This window comes from Aulostomus chinensis, chromosome 12 (assembly GCF_037954235.1).
Source record: "Aulostomus chinensis isolate RoL2024-O1b breed Wild chromosome 12, RoL_Achi_v1.0, whole genome shotgun sequence".
Classification (NCBI taxonomy): domain Eukaryota; kingdom Metazoa; phylum Chordata; class Actinopteri; order Syngnathiformes; family Aulostomidae; genus Aulostomus; species Aulostomus chinensis.
Genome location: NC_141331.1, coordinates 4845521 through 4865143, shown reverse-complemented (window position 1 = coordinate 4865143; position 19623 = coordinate 4845521). Strand labels below are relative to the sequence as shown.

Sequence of the window (19623 nt, the reverse complement as noted above, 5' to 3'; positions counted from 1 at the left end):
AGGGGAAATTTGTTCCTTAAAATTCCTTGAAATAAAATGCATTTTCTAAAAAAGGAGTGCTACTTGATGACTTCTTAGTCGCTGTAGCTGTGTAGCATTCCTACAATGTGTACTGTTGCATTGTTGTTGAGTTTGCGTACCGAAAATTCCCTCAGATGTTTCACTCATCCTCAGACTGTTTTTAACGCAACAGAGTGTTTCCCACAGTGCGTCGACGTGCCTTCGCAACGTTTTCCCTAATAGTGCCGCGCTGTTTTTGCCGCAGGATCGGCACAGACGGGATTTATCTGCTGAGTTTACTCAGAGGTGCTGAATGGCTCACGCCAGCCAGCAAAGCGATAAAGTTATCACGTTGCAAGTTAAGTTGACATAAAATATTTTAGGTTGCTTCGTTAGCAGCAATAGCCACGCGTCACGCTACCGTTACTTGACATCCAGTTCCTGTTTGTCGCGTGATGTTACGCTAAGTTACGTTGCGTCATTGAAAATAACGGTCGTTAAATTGAGAGACCCCCCAGTAACGGTAGTTACATGCTGTGCAGATGCCAGAGCTACTCAGGGCAGATTTGGGGGTTTTGCCCTGTAGATGTATGCAGTCATAATGGAGGTGCGTGGAGGTCGGCTCGCCAGCTCATCAGACAGACACCCAGACTGAGGTCCTTGTCCTGTCTCCAAGAGATCAGTGAATCATAAACCCGGGCGCCAGATCTACCCAGCAACAGACACACACGCACACACACATAGTCTGACCGCACAGTAAGATATGCTTCTTTCATATGCACATTCAAAAAAAAAAAAACTGGTGAGGAGAAAAGAATGGGAGATGAGGGGCGCAGTGGGAGAGGAAGGATTGATGGAGCAGAGGGAGATGGCGAGAGAGGAGTGTCAGAATGATCAGACCAGAAAAAGAATGGACCTGTAGGTTCCCGAAAAGAGGAAAAGAATCAAGTCAGATGGTCATAAGAGAAAATAGGCAATGACAGAAAAGGCTTCCAGTACGTACATGCTATAATAGATGGGTAGCAAATACTTAATACATAAGATGTTGAATGCACGCTTGCTTGTATTTGATATTAATTCAGATGTATTCTGAGAAGGCGTTGAAAGGGCACGAGAGTGTGGCGCCGCGACAGACCGGCAGAGAAAAGAGGGCAGGAGTGTTTTCGCAATGTTCATGAACATGAAGTAATGAGAAGGGAATAAAATGGCTGCTGGCTACAGAACTGGTCAGGCGATCACTCCAGCCACACACGCACGCGCGCACACACACACACACACACACACACACACACACACACACACACACACACACACACAGACCTAAACAGTCTCTTATAAGGTCCCCCTTGTGTCTGGCCCCCCTGTAGAGTTAGTCGCTAGATATTGCAAGTCTGCATGACTATGACCGTGTGTGTGTGTGTGTGTGTGTGTGTGTGTGTGTGTGTGTGTGTGTGTGTGTGTGTGTGTGTGAGAGAGAGACACGCTAATAAGCAAATCAGACTGGAAAGTGGGACAGACGGGCAGGAATTTTTCAAGACAGACAGACGATCTCACAGATTTGCTGGACAAAAGATGATTTTCAAGGTGCAGAATGAAATCATATTTAATTTGTATTCTAAAAATCACAGTTTACCTCAGGGTCCTTTGCGATTGTACATGGTAGGATGTGGTAAATCCTAGGTATTTCAGTTAGGAGCCGATCCTCTGAGTTAACCCCTGCGCACGCTGGCCACCACCGCAGCGTCTTCACTTCACAACAAGGGCTGCTTGCTTTGTGCTCAGAAATGTTTGAGGACTCCATGTAGCAAGAACATTCTGTGCATTTCGAAAGCACATTTCACGTTGCATTAAAATATAACGCGTGAGCCGTTCAGGAACAAATACAGACAGATGTGCTGTTAAAAACTGATGACGATCTGAGTCGCATTAGCATGTGAGTCAGATCGGTGGAGTACAAGGGAGCAGAGGCGCTTGGCAGTGTCTATTCCTTCCTACTTCTTTTGAGAATCAACTAAGATCAAGAAGAGATGTGTAGTTTTATTTCCTTTTACGCCTTTACATTTAAAATGGAGGAACTCCACCTCAAACTGGTGCGTCACAAAGTACCACCCCTTAACTGAAGCCATCCTTCAACAGGTAGGTTCCTAAAAGTTAACATAAAGAATTAAAAAGGATTTGCTCGCAGCGCTGCAACATGATGGGTTTTCTTCGTTTCCAAGGCGATCGTCAGATGTAACTGGGCGGTTCTCAGATTGATCAGTACTTCATGGTGTCAGAAACTACATTTCCACAAGACTTTGTCCACCTCTGGGTACAAACATGCCTTGGTAAAAACACACACACACACACACACACGTTCAAATGCACGTTGCACACTAGAATACACACTCTATTCATGGGTTACTTTCTCTTCATTTACTCACAGAAGCACGCGAGCACAACACCAGACACCCAAACAGACTGGAGGGAAATGGGTTACTGTAAGAGGCTTAGACAGTGAGGGGGCGTGTGTGTGTGTGCGTGTGTGTGTGTGTGTGTGTGTGTGTGTGTGTGTGTGTGTGTGTGTGTGTGTGTGTGTGGCCACACATGGCTGAGTGGACCAGAATAATACTACAGTTGCTAGAGCCACAACCTTTCCATTATGTGTGTGTGTGTGTGTGTGTGTGTGTGTGTGTGTGTGTGTGTGTGTGTGTTTTTATACAAGTGTGTATGTGAGTATTAATAGAGCGGATATTACAGTTATTCAGAAAAGTAGAGACACAGATTAAACCCCCGTTCTTGGTGTGTGTGTGTGTGTGCGTGTGTGTGCGCATGTGTGTGTAGTGTGTATGTGTGTGTGTGTGTGTGTGTATTGTACGAAGCTACAGACACCACGCAACTCGAGGCGGAAACAGGCATCAATCATGTAAGACAGACTTAGCAAGACAATGAATTATGATGGTGACTGTCAGTGCTGCTCCCTCCACCTGTAAGCAAGTTTATTCTTGCATTCTTCAGTCTGTCGGACTAAAAGAAGTTCTTGCTGAATGGGTTCTAGAGTTCTATGTACCGTACCAACAGCCTCTCTCTCTCTCTCTCTCTCTCTCATTTTTGTACCCCCCCCAGGTTCTGACTGCTCCCGTAACTTTACGAGTCCCTCGGGTCTCATTGAGTCTCCTGGCTTCCCCGATAAATACCCTCACAACCTGGAGTGCTCCTTCATCGTAATCGTGCCCCCCAGCATGGACGTCACCCTCACCTTCCTCACCTTTGACCTGGAGAACGACCCCTTGCCAGGAGCGGAGGGCGACTGCAAGTACGACTGGCTGGAGGTGTGGGACGGGCTTCCAGGAGGTGAGGCGCCGGTTACATGGCTGTACTTTTACGTTTAGATCAGAAAAGTACCATCAGTTTTGATGTTGAATGATAGTTCGGCTCTTCCATCACGGAATGCACTGAGCAGTACTTTGTCCTGCCCACGTGGTTATTGACTGAGGTGGAATCGCAACTATTTTCGTTGCTATGCGTTGGTAGATGAAAGCTGGAGCTCACAGGCAGAACGTTGGCTCCCACTGTGGAGAAACAACATACGTTTTCATGGGGAAAATAAAATAGGAGATGCTGAGATGAGGGAGAAAAGAGGTGAGGTGAGAGGGTGAGGATATTTTTGTTCTCGCTGCTAGAAGTACTACAGGAGTTTAGATGGCACAAAACACTGGATGCAGCTTAAAGAGACGGAAGAGAGAGGAGGGGCGGGGGGAGCAGTGGAAGAGGACCTGAACAAAAAGGAAGGAGATGTAGAGGAAGGCCAGAGGACTTCTGGTTTGCCTTCAGTAAGACGAGAGCCTGGAAAACTAGGAGAATTTCAAAGGAGCTCAGCGAGTGGGTTGGAAGAGTAGAGGTCGGATGACGTTCCTGCAGGAGAACGCAACCAGTCGTCTCTGAAATATAACAGTTCAATAATTTTTTCTTTATTTTGTCTTCCACCAATAAATTCTAATCCATAATTTTCACGTTCACAAATTAAATCTTTCTTTTAAATGTTTGTTTTGTTTTTTTTTGCGATTGTTATTATTTGTTGTCCTCACAATTTAGCTCTCTTAGAACCAAAAATGGGGGAATTCAGCAATGGCTCCTATTTGTCTGGGAACAACTTGAACATAAATATGAATTTAATCCAGGATGGAGTCAAAGAAACTTCCGGAACGGTTCAAAGGAACATGGGCAGGTAGAGGAGAACCGAGACTTCGCTTTGGATTCAGTTTAAGACAAGAGAGGTGAAAGCAAAGTTGAATGTAGTAAAATTGAAATGACCAGAAAGGCAAAACCTGGGTGGAGAAGTAAAGGATCAGATGATTGAGAGGGACGGTTAAGAAGAAGACGAAAGGAGACTGAAGTGAAGCGAAGTTGGGAGGAAGTTTAAAAGGAAGGGAATGCGCAGGGTGAGATCCAGAGGTGAAGGATTTTTTAGTTTCACACTTTCCAGGGGAAGCTGTTTCTTAAACAGGAAAGAGAGGAGAAGAAAAGACAGGAAGGAACTGGTAATGACAGTGTGGGATTCTTCAGCTCTGTTACCTGCACGTGTGTCTGTGACCTCCTCGACCTGCGGCCCAGAGAATTTGCACTTATTTACGGGGAAAAAAAGAAGAAAAAAAAAAAAGACTTTCAAATTCATCCGCCCGAGAAGGTCTGTTTGCTGGTTCAGGGGGGCTGACGGCTGAACTGGCGGGATGTTTACACGACGGTAGAAGAGATGAAGAGATTAAATGTGTTAGTCTGGCTTTTACAAAACACGAGAACGAGTCGGCGCGACTGAAATCGTACTTTTTGAACTTTGCGCCCGGCTGGGTCGTCTTAGGGGTTCTGCACATACACTCATAGTATTTAACCTGGAAGTCGAGCACGCAGGCGTCCAAGTGTCATCGGCGCGGGTGAAAATGAGGACGGGTAACGCAGCCTTGTTTGTTTCTTTTTAATTGCCTTTGAATTAAACTCAGGCAAGGACGCCGCTTGCTAACTATGTGACGCAAAATGTGGATTAAAGGGAATTCTGATAACAACCAGCTTTTAGGAGGCCTCCAGCTGTTGCAGAGGCGGATATACTTCTGTCTGCACATCGATCCTGTTCTTGTATACCGGGACAGCAACAGAAGTCCGGTGAATGTGCATCTCTGTGTCTGATATCAGATTTACGTACGGCTGGAAAGAAAATAGACATTAAACCCCTCCTTGATCCGGTGGTGAGCAGGAATATTTTATATTGAATGAGAAGGATTGCCCGTCGTTTTATGCAAACATTGGTCATTTTCATTTTCTTAATTTTATTTGTGATGATGTCTAATTCCCTCCTCCTCGCCGCTATCAAGAGAAGACGTATGACTGCTGTTTGCTCAAGAGCCCTATTTCAAATATCCACCCATTCCAAAAGGGAAGAAAAAATCAATAGGACTGATCGATTGCTGGCTGTTTTCTCATCTTCCGCCTCCTCCACAGGCCTCCTCCTCCTCCTCCTCCTCGTGTGTGTGTGTGTGTGAGAGAGAGAGAGAGAGAGAGAGAGAGAGAGAGAGAGAGGATTCAGGGAGTAGCAGGAAGAATCTACTATCTTTGCCCCCCCACACAAAACACACAAATACACACACACACACACACACACACACACACACACACACACACACACACACACACACACACACACACACACACACACACACACACACACCCTAAGGCTCTAGATCACACTCATCTGTTTGTGTTGACATATACAAGTTGCTGTATTAGAGAAAAAGACAGTGGATGAATCACTTACATCCTTGGATTTACACACACACACACACACACACACACAAAATATATGTGTGTATATGGGTATATATATTATATTTATGTTTTTTATCTATCTCTCTCTCTCTCTATATATATATATATACATTAGGGTTTTTATACATACATGTGTATATATGTGTGCGTGTGTGTGTATGTATATATATATATATATATATATATATATATATATATATATATATATATATATATGATGATTGAAGGAAAGAGGGATTGAAAAAACCATTTTTTTTGTCTACTTTTATATACAAAAGACCGAAATAAGTCTTCGCTTATAATTTTCGAAATTGTTGAGTTTGTAGGTGTTTGTTTCGCGCAGCTGGAAGTTGGGAATCTTCTTTGTTTTCATTTGAATGAATTCTGGCAGAATTTTCCCCCGGGGTTCCGTTACCAGCGAGAAAGCTGAGCTTGTTTGCGTCCTTGATTGCTAGCTGAGTTAGCAACACACCAGCTAGCCGATGGCATTTGTAAGTTGCTGGCAGAAGTTGACCTGGCGGCTCGTCTGTTTGGTCTGGTCTGATTGACAGTGGGCCCTCTGATTGGTCGATACTGCGGGACCATGGTGCCTCCAGAGATCCAATCGTCAACTGGGATTCTTTCTCTGTCCTTCCACACTGACATGGCCGTGGCTAAAGACGGCTTCTCCGCCCGATACAACATGACACACAAGGAAGTCAGCGAGAGTAAGTACAAGTCCGTGTGACTGCTTGCTCCCCATGAGCTGGGATATGACATCTAATCCTCCGGTCCTCTCCTCTGGTAGCCTTCCACTGTAGCAACGCTTTTGGCATGGAGTCGGGAAAGATCACCGATGACCAGATCACGGCTTCATCGAGTTTCTACGACGAACGCTGGCAGCCACACCAGGCCAGACTCAACTACAACGACAATGGATGGACGCCCAATGAGGACAGCAACAGGGAGTACATCCAGGTTGGTCCTCGACAGGCTGGGACCTGTGGTGCAAACACAGTGTGTGTGTGTGTGTGTGTGTGGGGGGGGGGTGGTCTTTGTCAAAGTATCATTTCAGGTAATGCCTTGAACCAAAGGTGATTTTGTCGGGTTCATCAGAATGTTGCGTTCATGCGTTCTCTACCTCCATGAAACAAGCTTCCCCAACGCGGCGGCGTTTCCCCGTGACGGTTTTCAAAGACACCAGCGCAGCATGGATGGCTAAACTCCGCCCACAATGATTTCGATCGAGTTGAATTTGAAACACGGCGGACACGTGTGTGACATCAGCAACGAGTATCTGGGCTCTTAAGCTGCTGCGGCGGTTTGTTCTGGGCAGCCTGCTGCCGTGTCTGAGGACCAAATTATCACTCAACAAGGAAACAAACAAAAAAAACATTGACTTGCTGCAAAAATAATAACGATGCGCAAACGTGGGCTTTACGGCTCCTTGGAGTTTTGTCTTCAACGGCTGTCGCCATCCTCAGGTCCTGTTGCTTCACTTCAGGATTCACAGAAACACGAATAAGCCAGAGCGTTTTTGGTTTTGTTTTTCTGCTCTAGCAGAATGACGGATGGAGCCAGGCGCCCCTCTGTGCTGGCAAATGTGACACCAAAGGTGGTTCGAAGGTTAATTTTAGTCAGGCCGCTAATGGGGGCATCATGAATCTTCGCCATTCTGGATTTCTCACTCAAGGTTCGATGTCCCAGCAATTTAAAGTCAATTCAGTTGGCGACTGATAGGGTGAGTAAAAGTAGAAGTAAGAAGTTTAATTGTGACCTACTGCTGGAGAGGTAAGGTTTATTTTTAATCTGTTTTTTGTTTTTGTTTTTTTTTTCCCCGCCCCACTGCATCCGGATGCAGAGCAAATTCAGGTCAACAATCCTGAAAAAAGCGAATCCTATTCTCACAGAAAAAAAAGAAGCAGCTCTGTCTAACCCTAAAATGCGTAGCTATATTTGTACCAGTGTGCTGGGTGGTGGAGTGATGTCGAGGTTTAGTGTCTAGATGTCTCGGTGGGGCATTGTTTCCTGCGCTCTATCGCTGTGCCAACTTTGTGCCATCCACTTGCCAAGCCTGAGTTATGAGCTTGTCTGTTTAATGGGGGGGAAGCGAGTGTGAGGTTCGCTCACCTCTCAGACAGAAATGGATCCGAAGCAGCCAGCGCGGCGCTCCTGAGTGAGACACCTTCAGTAAACAACAGATTTTCTTGTTGGGTGTCACCTTCCTGTAGCCCTCCAAAGTCAGCATATAGTCTTTGCTCCTAATCGAGGGTATGACAGCATTTATTGGGGGGTCAGGATTCATTTCAGTTGCGCTTCAAGTTCTTTTCTGAGATTTTAACAGCAAAAACATGCTGTTTTGTTTTGGGTTTTTTTTTGTTTTTTGTAAGCTTTGTTTAATACCTCTGAACAACAAAGATGCATCTCAGATTCCAGTATAATTGGATTTTATATCAGAGTTTTATGATCCGGCAGCGACTCATCATGACGGAATCGTTTTCTAATAGTTTCGTGACCGCTCTGGCTGCGAGCTGCCCGAGGCTATCCAAAAATACCTGGAGCCTGAGGTCATCCAAAAATACCCCTTAATGAAGATATTAGACGTTAGCCTACAGCGCTACACTGAAGCAAATGATGAACATTTCACTTCTTATGTTCAGGGAGGAGTGAAGGCGTGGAAGGCAAAGGAGGATTCTTGTCGACATCTGCGGCGACTGAACCTGGTTGTTGTTGCGGGACATTTCTAATTACATATGGACAGAAACTCCTACATACGTCTGCGGGGCTCACCTCAGATGGTGAATGGAGGCAGTTCTGTCAGAACTCCGCTGTGGCCAAGCTGGGCCATGAAACATAGGAAAGGACCGTAGCCAAGAGGTAGCAGGGGGAAAATGTCCCAGCACTGTTGCACATCCTTCCTGTCTTACCTCCCCTGCAGCTGACAGCTCACTTATTCCAGCCAACTCTCAAAATTAGCTGACATTCATACAAAAAAAGAGTGGAGCATGAATCAGTTCCTGAATTACACGTGTTCGGTGAATCCTTTTCCTATGACTTATTCAGATTGCCCGTGTAATCTCCTCAATCCGTGCAAAGACCCGGGATTTGGACTTTATTGTTTGTGACGCATCAGTTGTGTGCATAAAATTGACTTGGCAGTTCGCTGGACATGCAACTTTTACTGCGCCCCGCTCATGCCGTCGTCCCGTCTCACACTGGTCACCAGTGTTGTGGCCGGGTCGCGGCGTTCCATCGAGACCCTCAGCTGTTTCCCTGCGTTAACACCTAGCCAAGAACGAGGCCCCTCTGTGCATGTGTGTGTGTGTGTGTGTGTGTGTGTGTGTGTGTGTGTGTTTGTGAAACAGCTCCTGTCCTGACAAGCAGCTGTCATAAATGCCAACATGCCTCTGCTTCTTGTGTCTTGCACCTTGTGGTCTCTATCTGAAGATGCCCGTGTGTGTGCGTGTGTGTGTGTGTGTGTGCGTGTGTGTGTGTGTGTGTGTGTGTGTGTGTGTGTGTGTGTGTGTGTGTGTGTGTGTGTGTGTACCTTTACAGTTGGGGGTGTGTGTGTTCTCAAGGCTCACCAGGGCACTTTCTTTTATGAAAGCTCAATGTTATTATTTTATGAAGTATTCATACGTCTTACTCAGTGTTCTTACGCAACATGTGTTAGTCCATCCTCCTACAGATGTTCAGCTACGTGAGAGATTAGCTCACAAGTGCAAAAACCCCTGGAATGAGAGTCCCGTCCTCCAAGTAGAATATTCAACATTTTAAGTCGGTCACGGCGGGGCTGTGGTTATCATCTGGTTAGGTTTAGGGATTTTTTTTTTCAGGGATTAAAATAATCTATCAATTAAAATGATCAGAAATGGCTCACCAAAACCCCACAGTGTTGCCAGTAGCAACGCTGCGTGTGTTGTGCTAGAAGAACGGCTCACAATGTCCTCACATCTCACTGAAAACTCCCAGTTTAATTACTGCACGAGACCATGGGCTCCAAGTGTCCTGGTGTCTAGTGCGTCAGTAGGAAGAGAGAGGGGGAGTTATGTTTTGTTCTATTCTGTTCTATTCCATTCTGTTCTATGGTATTGCTTTTCTGACATGGCTCAGCGAGGTGTGGTGCAGATTGATGATGTGAGTGCTGGTGGCTCCGTTATTCCAACAGCTCTGTGATTGATGAGGAGCCTTCCCCGGGAAGGTTCACTTAGCCTCTTTCTCTCTCTCTCATTTGTTCTTCACCTCCATGTCTTCTTTCTCATCCTCTCATCTGTTCCTCTCCTCGGTTCCGGACTATCGATTAGGTGTCTAGGTGGATCTCTGTCTGGCCCTAAGTGTGCGTGTGTGTGTGTGTGTGTGTGTGTGCGTGCGTGCGTGCGTGCGTGCGTGTGTGTGTGAAGTAATCTAAAACACCTGTCTTTCTGACAGATAACAAACGCAGCATTTTACCTCCCCTGGTGTGTTGTACTGTACCCCTGTGGGACGTTCACACACACACACACACACACACACACACACACACACACACACACACACACACACACACACAGCAAGTTCTGATTAAACTACAACAGCTCCAACGGAGGAGAAAAAAAAAGTTCTGCCCTGCTGTAGAGCTGCCGTCATCCTCATCTTGTTGTGTGAAGTATCGGCCTGCACGCGTGTACGTTTTGTTCTGGGATGGTAAATGATTTAATTTCAAAACCTCGAATGAAAATAGGCGACACAAACTACATTTTTAGTGATGCTCAGCAACAAAACAATTTCTAGAAAGTGATGTCTTCATGGGTTTCCTTTAGATGCTGAGGGGGAGTAGATATACACTCACACAGGGGTACAGCATTGGGTGCACATGTGCTAGTACAGTCGTATAAATTTGACACTTTGACACAAAGTAAAACAGTTTAATTCGACAACGACTTTTCATCTTTAGTCCCCACAAACCAGCAATATTCATATTGACTAAAATGAAGCTAAAGGTTCAGGACATAAATAAATCAGGACGAAGATGACTTAATATATATAAAATATAAAGTAACGAAGACATTGGATAAAAAAATTAAATAAAATACCTGCCAAAATGAAAACGACCTCCAAGCATCAGAGAGGAGCCAAGGTTTTATCTCATGGGTCGTTGTCGGGTCAAATATTCTGACCTGGCCTCACTGATCTCTGTTAGCTGCTGTCAGTGCTACTTTGAATACCCAAAATTGATGATTTAATTCAAACACAACCGTCAAACCTGCAGTTTTTCATTGTGATCTTCATGATCGTCTGATTTTGGAAAACGTGCAGCAAAGCAAATGAGTATCAACTCGATGTAATGCGGCGCAGCTAGCGGCATGCTAGACACGTATTGTAGCATCCACAATCAGGATGGAGGGGTGATTATAGCTATTGTATAGGAGGAAATTAAAATGAGCCCCAGGTCATTACTATCGATCAGTCGAGAGAGGGAGAGACGCAGAGAGGGAGGGAGCGAGGAAGAAAAAGGAGATGAGGAGGAGCGGAAAGGAGAGCGAGGGAGGGCACGTTCAGCTCTGTATTTGTGTGTTCATGGTGTGTTTAGCCACTAAAATTACAAACTCTCAGGCGCATCGTCCAGGGTAGTCCTCTTCATCCAGCTGTACGCTGAGCTATCCACAAACACTTTGATTGAAGCTAAAAAGAAACTCTGCGACACTTTTCTGTCGACCGGCGTGACCAGCTGGCGCACTCGGTTGCACCAGCTCACTCAGTGCAGCGTAAGGCTCAAATCGAAGTGTCTGTGGGTTCCAGAGCAAACGGCTGGTTAAAGAACTCATCGATGACGCCGGATGATGAGCTTAAGCGTCTGCAAATGGAGGTTTTTGGGCAGTTTGTGAGTTACCAGGCGCCATTTGCTTCAAGGCTAAACATCGGTGGAGTCACAGAGAATGTTTTTATATCCTCAAAGCACAAGGATGCACCTTTTGGATGAAGTATCACTCAAAGATTTAGCTTTTATTGATGTTTCGACAGGTTTAGACACGTTTACTATAGCAGTCGATTTTTTTATTTTTTTTTTTATTTCAGAAAAGAGTTTGTGGATACATGCAGTTGTTGATGACCGGTGAGGAAATATGAATATCAGCACTAAACCTCCGTCTGTCTTTCCCCGTTGACAGGTGGACCTCTACACTTTGAAGGTGCTGACTGGCATCGCCATGCAGGGCGCCATCTCCAAGGAAACACAAAAGTCGTACTATGTGACTACTTTCAAGCTGGAGGTCAGCACCAACGGAGAGGACTGGATGGTCTACAGACATGGCAAGAATCACAAGGTAGGCACAGACCCACACGCATAATCCTAGCCTGGGAGGGGCAGAGAACGAGTCAGGGCAAGTCTGGAAGCGCGCAGAGGCCTCGACATGTGCGCATGGAAGAGGGATATTTGAGATGGAGAACATGCAGTAAGAGTTGACCACAAGCCTAAAATTCAACCTGTCTGCAATTACAGCCGTTCCACCACCGTTCCGTTGGCTTAATTTAAGGGTTTACGACCAAGCCAGAGTCAGCACACATCTCCAAGTGATACCTTACGTCATCGCATGCAGCTCCGTTCGCACCGCACCTTCTGCTTTTCAGATCGCATCTGGTTACTGTTATTTACTGGTTAAAGTTCTAACTATCGTCGACCTCTTTGGAAGGGTTTCGGGGCTGCTTCTCTCATAGGTGTTAATGCATGTGAGTGTGAGGCAGACTGGCGGTGCCATGTGGAAATGAAGCAGATGGAACCAAAAAGGTCTTAAAAATAATTGCAACTCCAGTTAAAGTAGAGGAGGATTCTGGCACCGGTCCCGTGGTTGCGGCTGTTTTTTTCATCTGTGCAGTCACACATGTCTGTCCTGTGGTCTAGCATTGTACTATGAAGCCTTTTCCTCCAGAGAAGCTGAAGCACGGCCGCTGACTCGCAGATACACGCACGGGAACGAGTCTTAAAACTCCGAGGGGGAAACAGGAGAGCAGCCGAACCATTTGGGGTTCTTCTGTGAATTAGAGATCCCACGAGGTTTGGAGCTGTACCCCGAGAAGTGATTGATGGATAAAACACAAGGAGATGTAGGGAAAGGAAGTTGGGAGAGGAAAGAAAGAAAGAATTATTGGGCAATTATAAAGGGAAGAAAAATGGAGAGTATATCCAGAGGAAGTGTTTTGATAAGGTTTTTATAAATTACAAAGAGTTCAACAGAAAAGTTATTTATTTTTAAAGGGTCATTTAATTAGTGCACTGTGCGTGAGCAAGCCCATGTTTTCCTGCAGTGAGAGGAAAGAATGTAACTTTTCATCTACACAAATGTCCAAGCTATTCTCATGAATCATTCGTATCATATCCCACAAAACGTTGTGGACAATTTGTGTGTTATCTGAGTGATCGGTGCATGAGCACAAGAACCTCAAGCTACATGCAAAGCACTCTTTTTTTCTCGTCTTTTTTTTTTTTTTTTTTTTTAATCCTCAGTGGAAAACAACAACGATAGTGGTGGATGCAGCTGTGGTGAAGGTCCAGTTGGGTTTAGGTGCAAAAACCACGCGGCAAGAGCCACTCGTGGCTCCCCGTGTTCAACGGTGCAGGTGTACGGACGAAGGGTGACTTAGAAAAACCTCGTTTGCAGAAAGAATTATCACGCAGTTCCCCAGTCAGTGTGCGTTGTCAAATATTCTGCTGACCACAGACAAACAATAAAAAAAAAATAAAAAAAATCCAATATGTAAAGGGGATTAATGATGATGTTTCCATGTTGGTATCACTACCCATAATCCCACTGGACTCCCAGTTGACCCTGGAAAGCTGCTTCAGAGCAGGACTGGGGGATTCAGAGGTGTGTGTGTGTGTGTGTGCGTGTGTGTGTGTGCGTGTGTGTGTGTGTGTGTGTGTGTGTGTGTGTGTGTGTGTGTGCGAGAGAGAGAGAGAGAGAGAGAGAATTAGGAGTGGGGTTTCATCCAGAAGCTCTTTTATGAATCACTCCCTGCAGTTATGTGATCGCGCAGCTTTGATACCTTCAGTCGTCTCATTTGTTCTGCGGCGCTTATTATGGATTTGCGCAGGCGGTTACAACCTTACACTTTGGTTGGAGTGTTACGGCGCCCGCTACGGTGACGATGGACAACTGAATTTAGAGCAGACAGGGCTAAAGTTAAGAGACGAGGGAGGGCCGCGATGCTCATGTGTCTGATGATGAAAATACGATGTCAGCATCTTGGTGCCTGATGTCAGCTGACATGACAAGTCAGCAGTGGCTCTGCTACCCTGAACGTCCCTGTTATTGTTTGCAGTGAGAGTGAGAACGTGTGTTTTATGACAGTGGGATGGATATAAATTCCGCAACAGCTGTGGCCAAGAGGATCTTCTTGGCAGAGTGTTTCAAAGCGAGGTGAAATGCTGCGTCTGCATTCACGGTTAATTCAAAGAGTCTGGATCACTTTATGCATGGATTAGACGCATGTAATGTTTCACACATGGGTACAAATTCATACGACACGTGAAATAATTAATCTAAAAGTAGATCCAGTGATATTCAGAACCGTGCAGAAGTTGAACGGGCTCAGAACTACCTGTCCATCCATCTTTTATTTGACATTTTCATTCACTGGCCCCTTCACTAGTTCCCTCAAAAATCTCCTCAGCCATCAAATCCTCTCCTCTTGTCTCTTCTTTACTCTCCTCACATCTTCATTCACCTTATCCTTTCCATCTTTGCTCTTTCTCATTTCTTCTTTTTCCACCCCATAACACTCCATCATTCTCTTCGTTCCCCCACTTCGCCCCACATGTTTCTGAGAAAGTCATCATGAAATCGACAGGCGAGTTTATGCTGCTTGAACAAATGATTTTTCTGTGAGTGTGTGTGTGTGTGTGTGTGTGTGTGTGTGTGTGTGTGTGTGTGTGTGAGTCAGTGTGTGTGCGCGCGTGTTAATCTTGAAGAATTATTGAATGAGTGATTTACGAGCAAGGAGCTTTCAAGGAGGACAGATTTTAATGAGACCCACATGGACGGAGAGAAACACAAAGAACGAGAAAAATTCAAACACATTCTTATGCACAACAAACTATTTATTTATGTGCGGAAGAATAAAGTCTCACTAAAGTGTGCACACATGCATGTGTCTTCTCAACTCTTCTTCTAATGCAGTTACATGAGATCTATCACGCCTGCACACAGCAAAGATGCAGACACATCAGGAATAGCATTCTTCTTCCTAACATCTGGGAGCGAGCCCATAGGGGCGGTGCAACTGTCACGCAAAGTAATGATGATTTGTGCAACCTGTAATGTATTTGATAATGTCATTAGCTGCCTGTTGTGAACCAGATGGACCATATGGAATATATGTTAACTCACAGAAACTTCTTTCGGAAAGGAGAAAGTCCTATTCCCCCCAGCTGCATTTGCGTGGGAGTTAGCATCCTGGTTAGGAGGCTTATCCCGGTGATTACATGGAACACTGCTTCTTCAATGATGCCGTGCAATAACATCGATACAGCGAGGGATCTCTGTTTTTCATGATACGGTCACAATATTGCAACACTGACCTGATGCAAGTAGCTCTACGCTGAAAGTTATCAGTAAATTGTGCAGAGTATGGTGTTCTATCATATCACGGTGTGTGGTGTTAAAATCATATCCTGACATCTATCGTAGGGTGAGATTCTTAACCAGAACTGTTCTCACGTCCCCGTATCCACGATGAGTACAAGCCTTCCGGTCTCTGATCGCTTCGTACTACGTGTGCGCAGGCGCTTGTCATGTTTGCGCCACAAAGCATCAATTTTCAAACCCAGAAATGGAAGAGGAGCGACAGGCAGTATTAAACTTCAGCTTTCACCTGTCAGGCAGCGGTGGATGACGACACACACAGCCGGGAATTGTGGGATTGGGGTTGTCATGATGGAGTTCAGTGACTGAGAGTCGAGGGGCGTTTGAAGCTCCATTAGATGCAACAAGATGTCAAAGAAGAGATTATAATCCAACATTTAAAGAACATCCTGTAGTTGTTAATCATTTTAAATGTCTTCTCACAAGATTAAATGTTTACGAGGACAGAACATTGTAACAGTCGTGTACTGAGTTTGCACTGGGGACATTGTTGAATATTCAATCCATAACCAGCATTTTTAGAGTGTGTTTAGAGAACGTTATCCTGTCTTTCGTAGGAACGCCCTGGGAGCAAATCAAAAACTTCCCACTGTAAATGTTAACAGAGCATTTGCACGTAATACTCTCAGAACGTTGTCAGAACAAACAGTTTTTAGCCGGGGTCCTTTTTTCCATCTGTGTGGTGCAATCATGAGAGAGAGAGAGAGGGAGAGAGCAGAAGAGAAAAACAGTGTTGTTTGTGTTTCTCTGACGTCGCACGGCTGAAGCCGCTCCTGTGCAGGTTGGCAGCGGCCAGAAAAATGGGATGAGATGTGCTCATGCCACAGTATCTGAGCATTCGAGCCAGCATAACCTTGTTCGGGGTTTATCCAAGTTTCTGAAAACGGGATACGATGTTTACATATGCAAGCACAAAAACAGGATAAACCCCCTAATCATAACCAGGATAGCCCATGTAAACACAGCCAATTATTTGTTCCCACTTTGTGCTGGTGTGTTCTCAAATGACTGACACGCAGCAGAGACCAGGGAAACTCGCAGGTGGGCTCAAAGACGTGGAGAGACACAAAAGGATAATTGGTTGTCCGTGAAAAAAGACCAGCAGCGATTTTCGCTTATCTGAGGTCTCTACTTGAGAAATTAGGTTGTCTAAGTTGAAGTCCTTCTCTGGAGGGGTTTGAAACCTTCAGCTGTGGAGGTACATTTAAGCCCCAAGTAGTTCAAATGTCATTGTAGCTGAATGGCTGCGGGCAGAGATGGACCTTGGCCAAGAGCAAAACCACTTATTCCCACCTTAATCTGAGGGAGAGATGGAGGAGGGAGAGAGGAAAATGGAGGAGTGAAAGGGTAATGAAAGGAGGGTGAAAAGTAAGAAAATTAGCAGTGGAATAAAGAGAGACACAAGCAAAAGGTCAAGCAGTCAAGTATTGAACTTGTAGAGAAGAGACAGGAAAGGGAGGTAGACAGTTCAACACCAGAGGGACCGAAGTGAGGTTCATCTGGGAACGAGTGAGTGAAGTGAAGGAAAAGAGGCAGAAGGGTGGAAAGAAGTGTACACAAGGGGAGCAAACGAAAGAGGGCTGGGTGGATGAATGGAGGCAGAGGAGAATAATGAGAATAGCAGACGAGGGTGTTGACCACAAATCCCGCTGGAGAGATCGCAGGTCTCGGCACAACACAGCCCGGAAGAGCAAAGAAGGGAGGAAGAGGAGGATAAGAAAATAAAATGATGAGGAGAGGGAGGAAGGTGAGAAAAAGGCTGGAGAGAGAGAGAGAGAGAGAGAGAGAGAGAAGAAACAAGAGAAAACAGACAAATGAAACATGATGAGGGGTTCATGTTTCATTTTTTGGACCGTGCTGTCTCACACACACACACACACACACACACACACACACACACACACACACACACACACACACACACACACACACACACACACACCAGGGCTCAGCTGTCAATGACAGGTTACCTCCCAAAGTCTTGTGTCCTTGTGTGATGAAATGAGAGGAGATGTGGGGATGTTTTACTATTTTATAACTCTGTCTTCTCACACACGCACAAAACACACACATCACGGACATTTGAATAATTTAGCGTGTCTGCACTGGTCCTCGCAGGCTGACTGACGCAGGCCCCGAAGGCTCACGACACGGCCAGGCACACACACACGCACGCACGCACGCACACACGCACCTGTTCTTTAGCGAGGTGACCATATTCCTTGTCATGCTCCTTATCCATCCTTTAGCGCTAAGCTAGTCCAGGTTACACACTCTCCAATAAGAAGAAACTAAACAATGGCCTTCAGCGCTGCACGCCTGTCTTAATTCAGTCGAAGAGGAATTCCCTCCATCGCCGTTCAACTGAGCAGTGACATGAGAGTCATTTACGAGTGAGGAAGGTTCGTCTTGTTTGGTGTGGTTGTGGTGTGTTTGTGTAGCCGTTAAATGTGTGTGTGTGTGTGTGTGTGTGTGTGTGTGTGTGTGTGTGTGTGTGTGTGTGCGCGCGCAGAGAAAAGAGAGGCCGTATTCAGACCTGACGTCATCTGGCATGATCTGACCACCAGTGGACAGCATGTGGGTTCACACCTGACGTTAGAATGCGTCTCTATCAGCGTCCCAGCTGAACTCTTGTGACCGGATCTCATTTCTTCGCTTTTGTATGCAAATTATAAACATGCTGATTATTTCTGTCTGCAAATCCGTTGTTGTTTGGGTTTTTTTTTTAACCGGCAGGATGCAGCAATGCCAAGTCTGCTGGATAGAAAGAAAAAAACGAAGAAGAAGAAGAGGAAATCAAAACAATACAAACTGGGGCTTTTTTCCTCAGAGCTTTCCAGGAGAACAAAATCGTCCAAAATGTTTTCATGCGATTGAAATATATCTCTCGGACATGTTCAGCTGTTGTGTGATTCAGAGGACACCGGTTGAAAACCATGATCCTCAACATGCAAGAGTTTACTGCCAAAACGACCACAAAAAGTGGTGGGAGAGATGGGATAGGCAGCGCAGTCGCATCTCTCATCGCCAGGCTGGATCAGACTGGTCTGAACAGAGAATGAGAGAGAGAGAGGAGGTGTAAAGGAAGGAAAAGGCATCCGTTCGTCCCGCAGCGCTGGTGGTGTCCGTTTGCCTCGTCCTTTAACATCAGACCATTAACAAGCCTGCACAAAACATACACAGTCCATTAGCTGATTGCTATTCAAGCCTCTTACAGGTTGTTAACAGTGAATTTAGGACTTTAAGACCTCAGGGAGTCGACATATCCCCTTACACCTCCTGGCTGTGGAGCCTCCCTGCAGAGCCAAGTGCGCACAATATTAGGGTTAATATGAGGGTGATGTTACCAATTGTGTACAATCATTTTTAACGGCAAACACAAAAGGTGGGAAAGCAGGATTTTATTAAAGGAGGGGTGTATGTTGTTTCCTGTAAAATCGACAAGCTTGGGAGGAACCAGCCACGCCCCCCCCCCCCCGGCGAGCTCTCTGCTAATGAATGCTCATAAATAATTGACTCCAGCGACTCCTCTCGGCTTTCCAAATGTTATCGGACCAAACGGATCAAATGGTGTCAGTGAAACGGGTTGCATGGCGATCGCAGCAACGTGTCCAATGTTTTACAGCCGCTGGGGAAACAGACTTTTAGAACCACAATGAGCCAGGTGACTGGGCGGGGGGGGGGGGGGGGGCACACAAATCAGAGACAGTGTTTTTGTTGTACACAAAATTAGCAACATCATGAGTCCCCAAAGGTTTGAGTTGTTCCTACGGTCACATTTGATGTCTTTTACACGCATACTCGGAATTAGTCCTTTTGATGCCATCATGATGCCAATCGTGTATCGTCTCGCTGTGGTGGGAGAACAAGTTTCGGCGTCTTGTGATGACTTGGATAACTCGTCGGGACAATTTGATGAACTTGTCATCAAGAGGCCGGTGTCTCGTGATGGCGGGTTAGATTCTCCGTTGTAAGAAGCTAATTAACCCATTGTGGTGACGGAAGGGCTACAAACGGGCTTTGTTACCTCATCATCATGGGATAATTCATCTCATTATCACAAGAACAGCATTCAGAAAGGATTAACAAGGATTTTTCTGCTTCGGTGTAAAAATCCTCTGCTACTGATTTGTTTGTTTTTTTTGACATCGATGAAAGAAAAATAAACCCAAAGGGACACAGGATACCGGCTAGTTTTATCTTGATTAAGTGGCCTGGCTCTTGGTAAAGT

At 45.5% G+C, this 19623-nt stretch overlaps 1 protein-coding gene across 3 annotated transcripts in view; it reads left to right on the top strand.

Moving 5' to 3' along the window:
* LOC147251806 (neuropilin-2-like) overlaps window positions 1–19623 on the top strand; it is a 111790-nt gene that overhangs the window by 36312 nt on the left and 55855 nt on the right. For 2 of the 3 annotated variants that reach the window (XM_086219739.1, XM_086219738.1), the window contains exons 4-7: window positions 3106–3333; window positions 6348–6503; window positions 6584–6753; window positions 11922–12077. In XM_086219739.1, coding sequence (XP_086075865.1) covers window positions 3106–3333; window positions 6348–6503; window positions 6584–6753; window positions 11922–12077 — 710 coding nt within the window. Of the gene's footprint in view, window positions 1–2164; window positions 2328–3105; window positions 3334–6347; window positions 6504–6583; window positions 6754–11921; window positions 12078–19623 lie in introns of those variants that run through there. The other variant, XM_086219740.1, reaches the window with a different exon arrangement.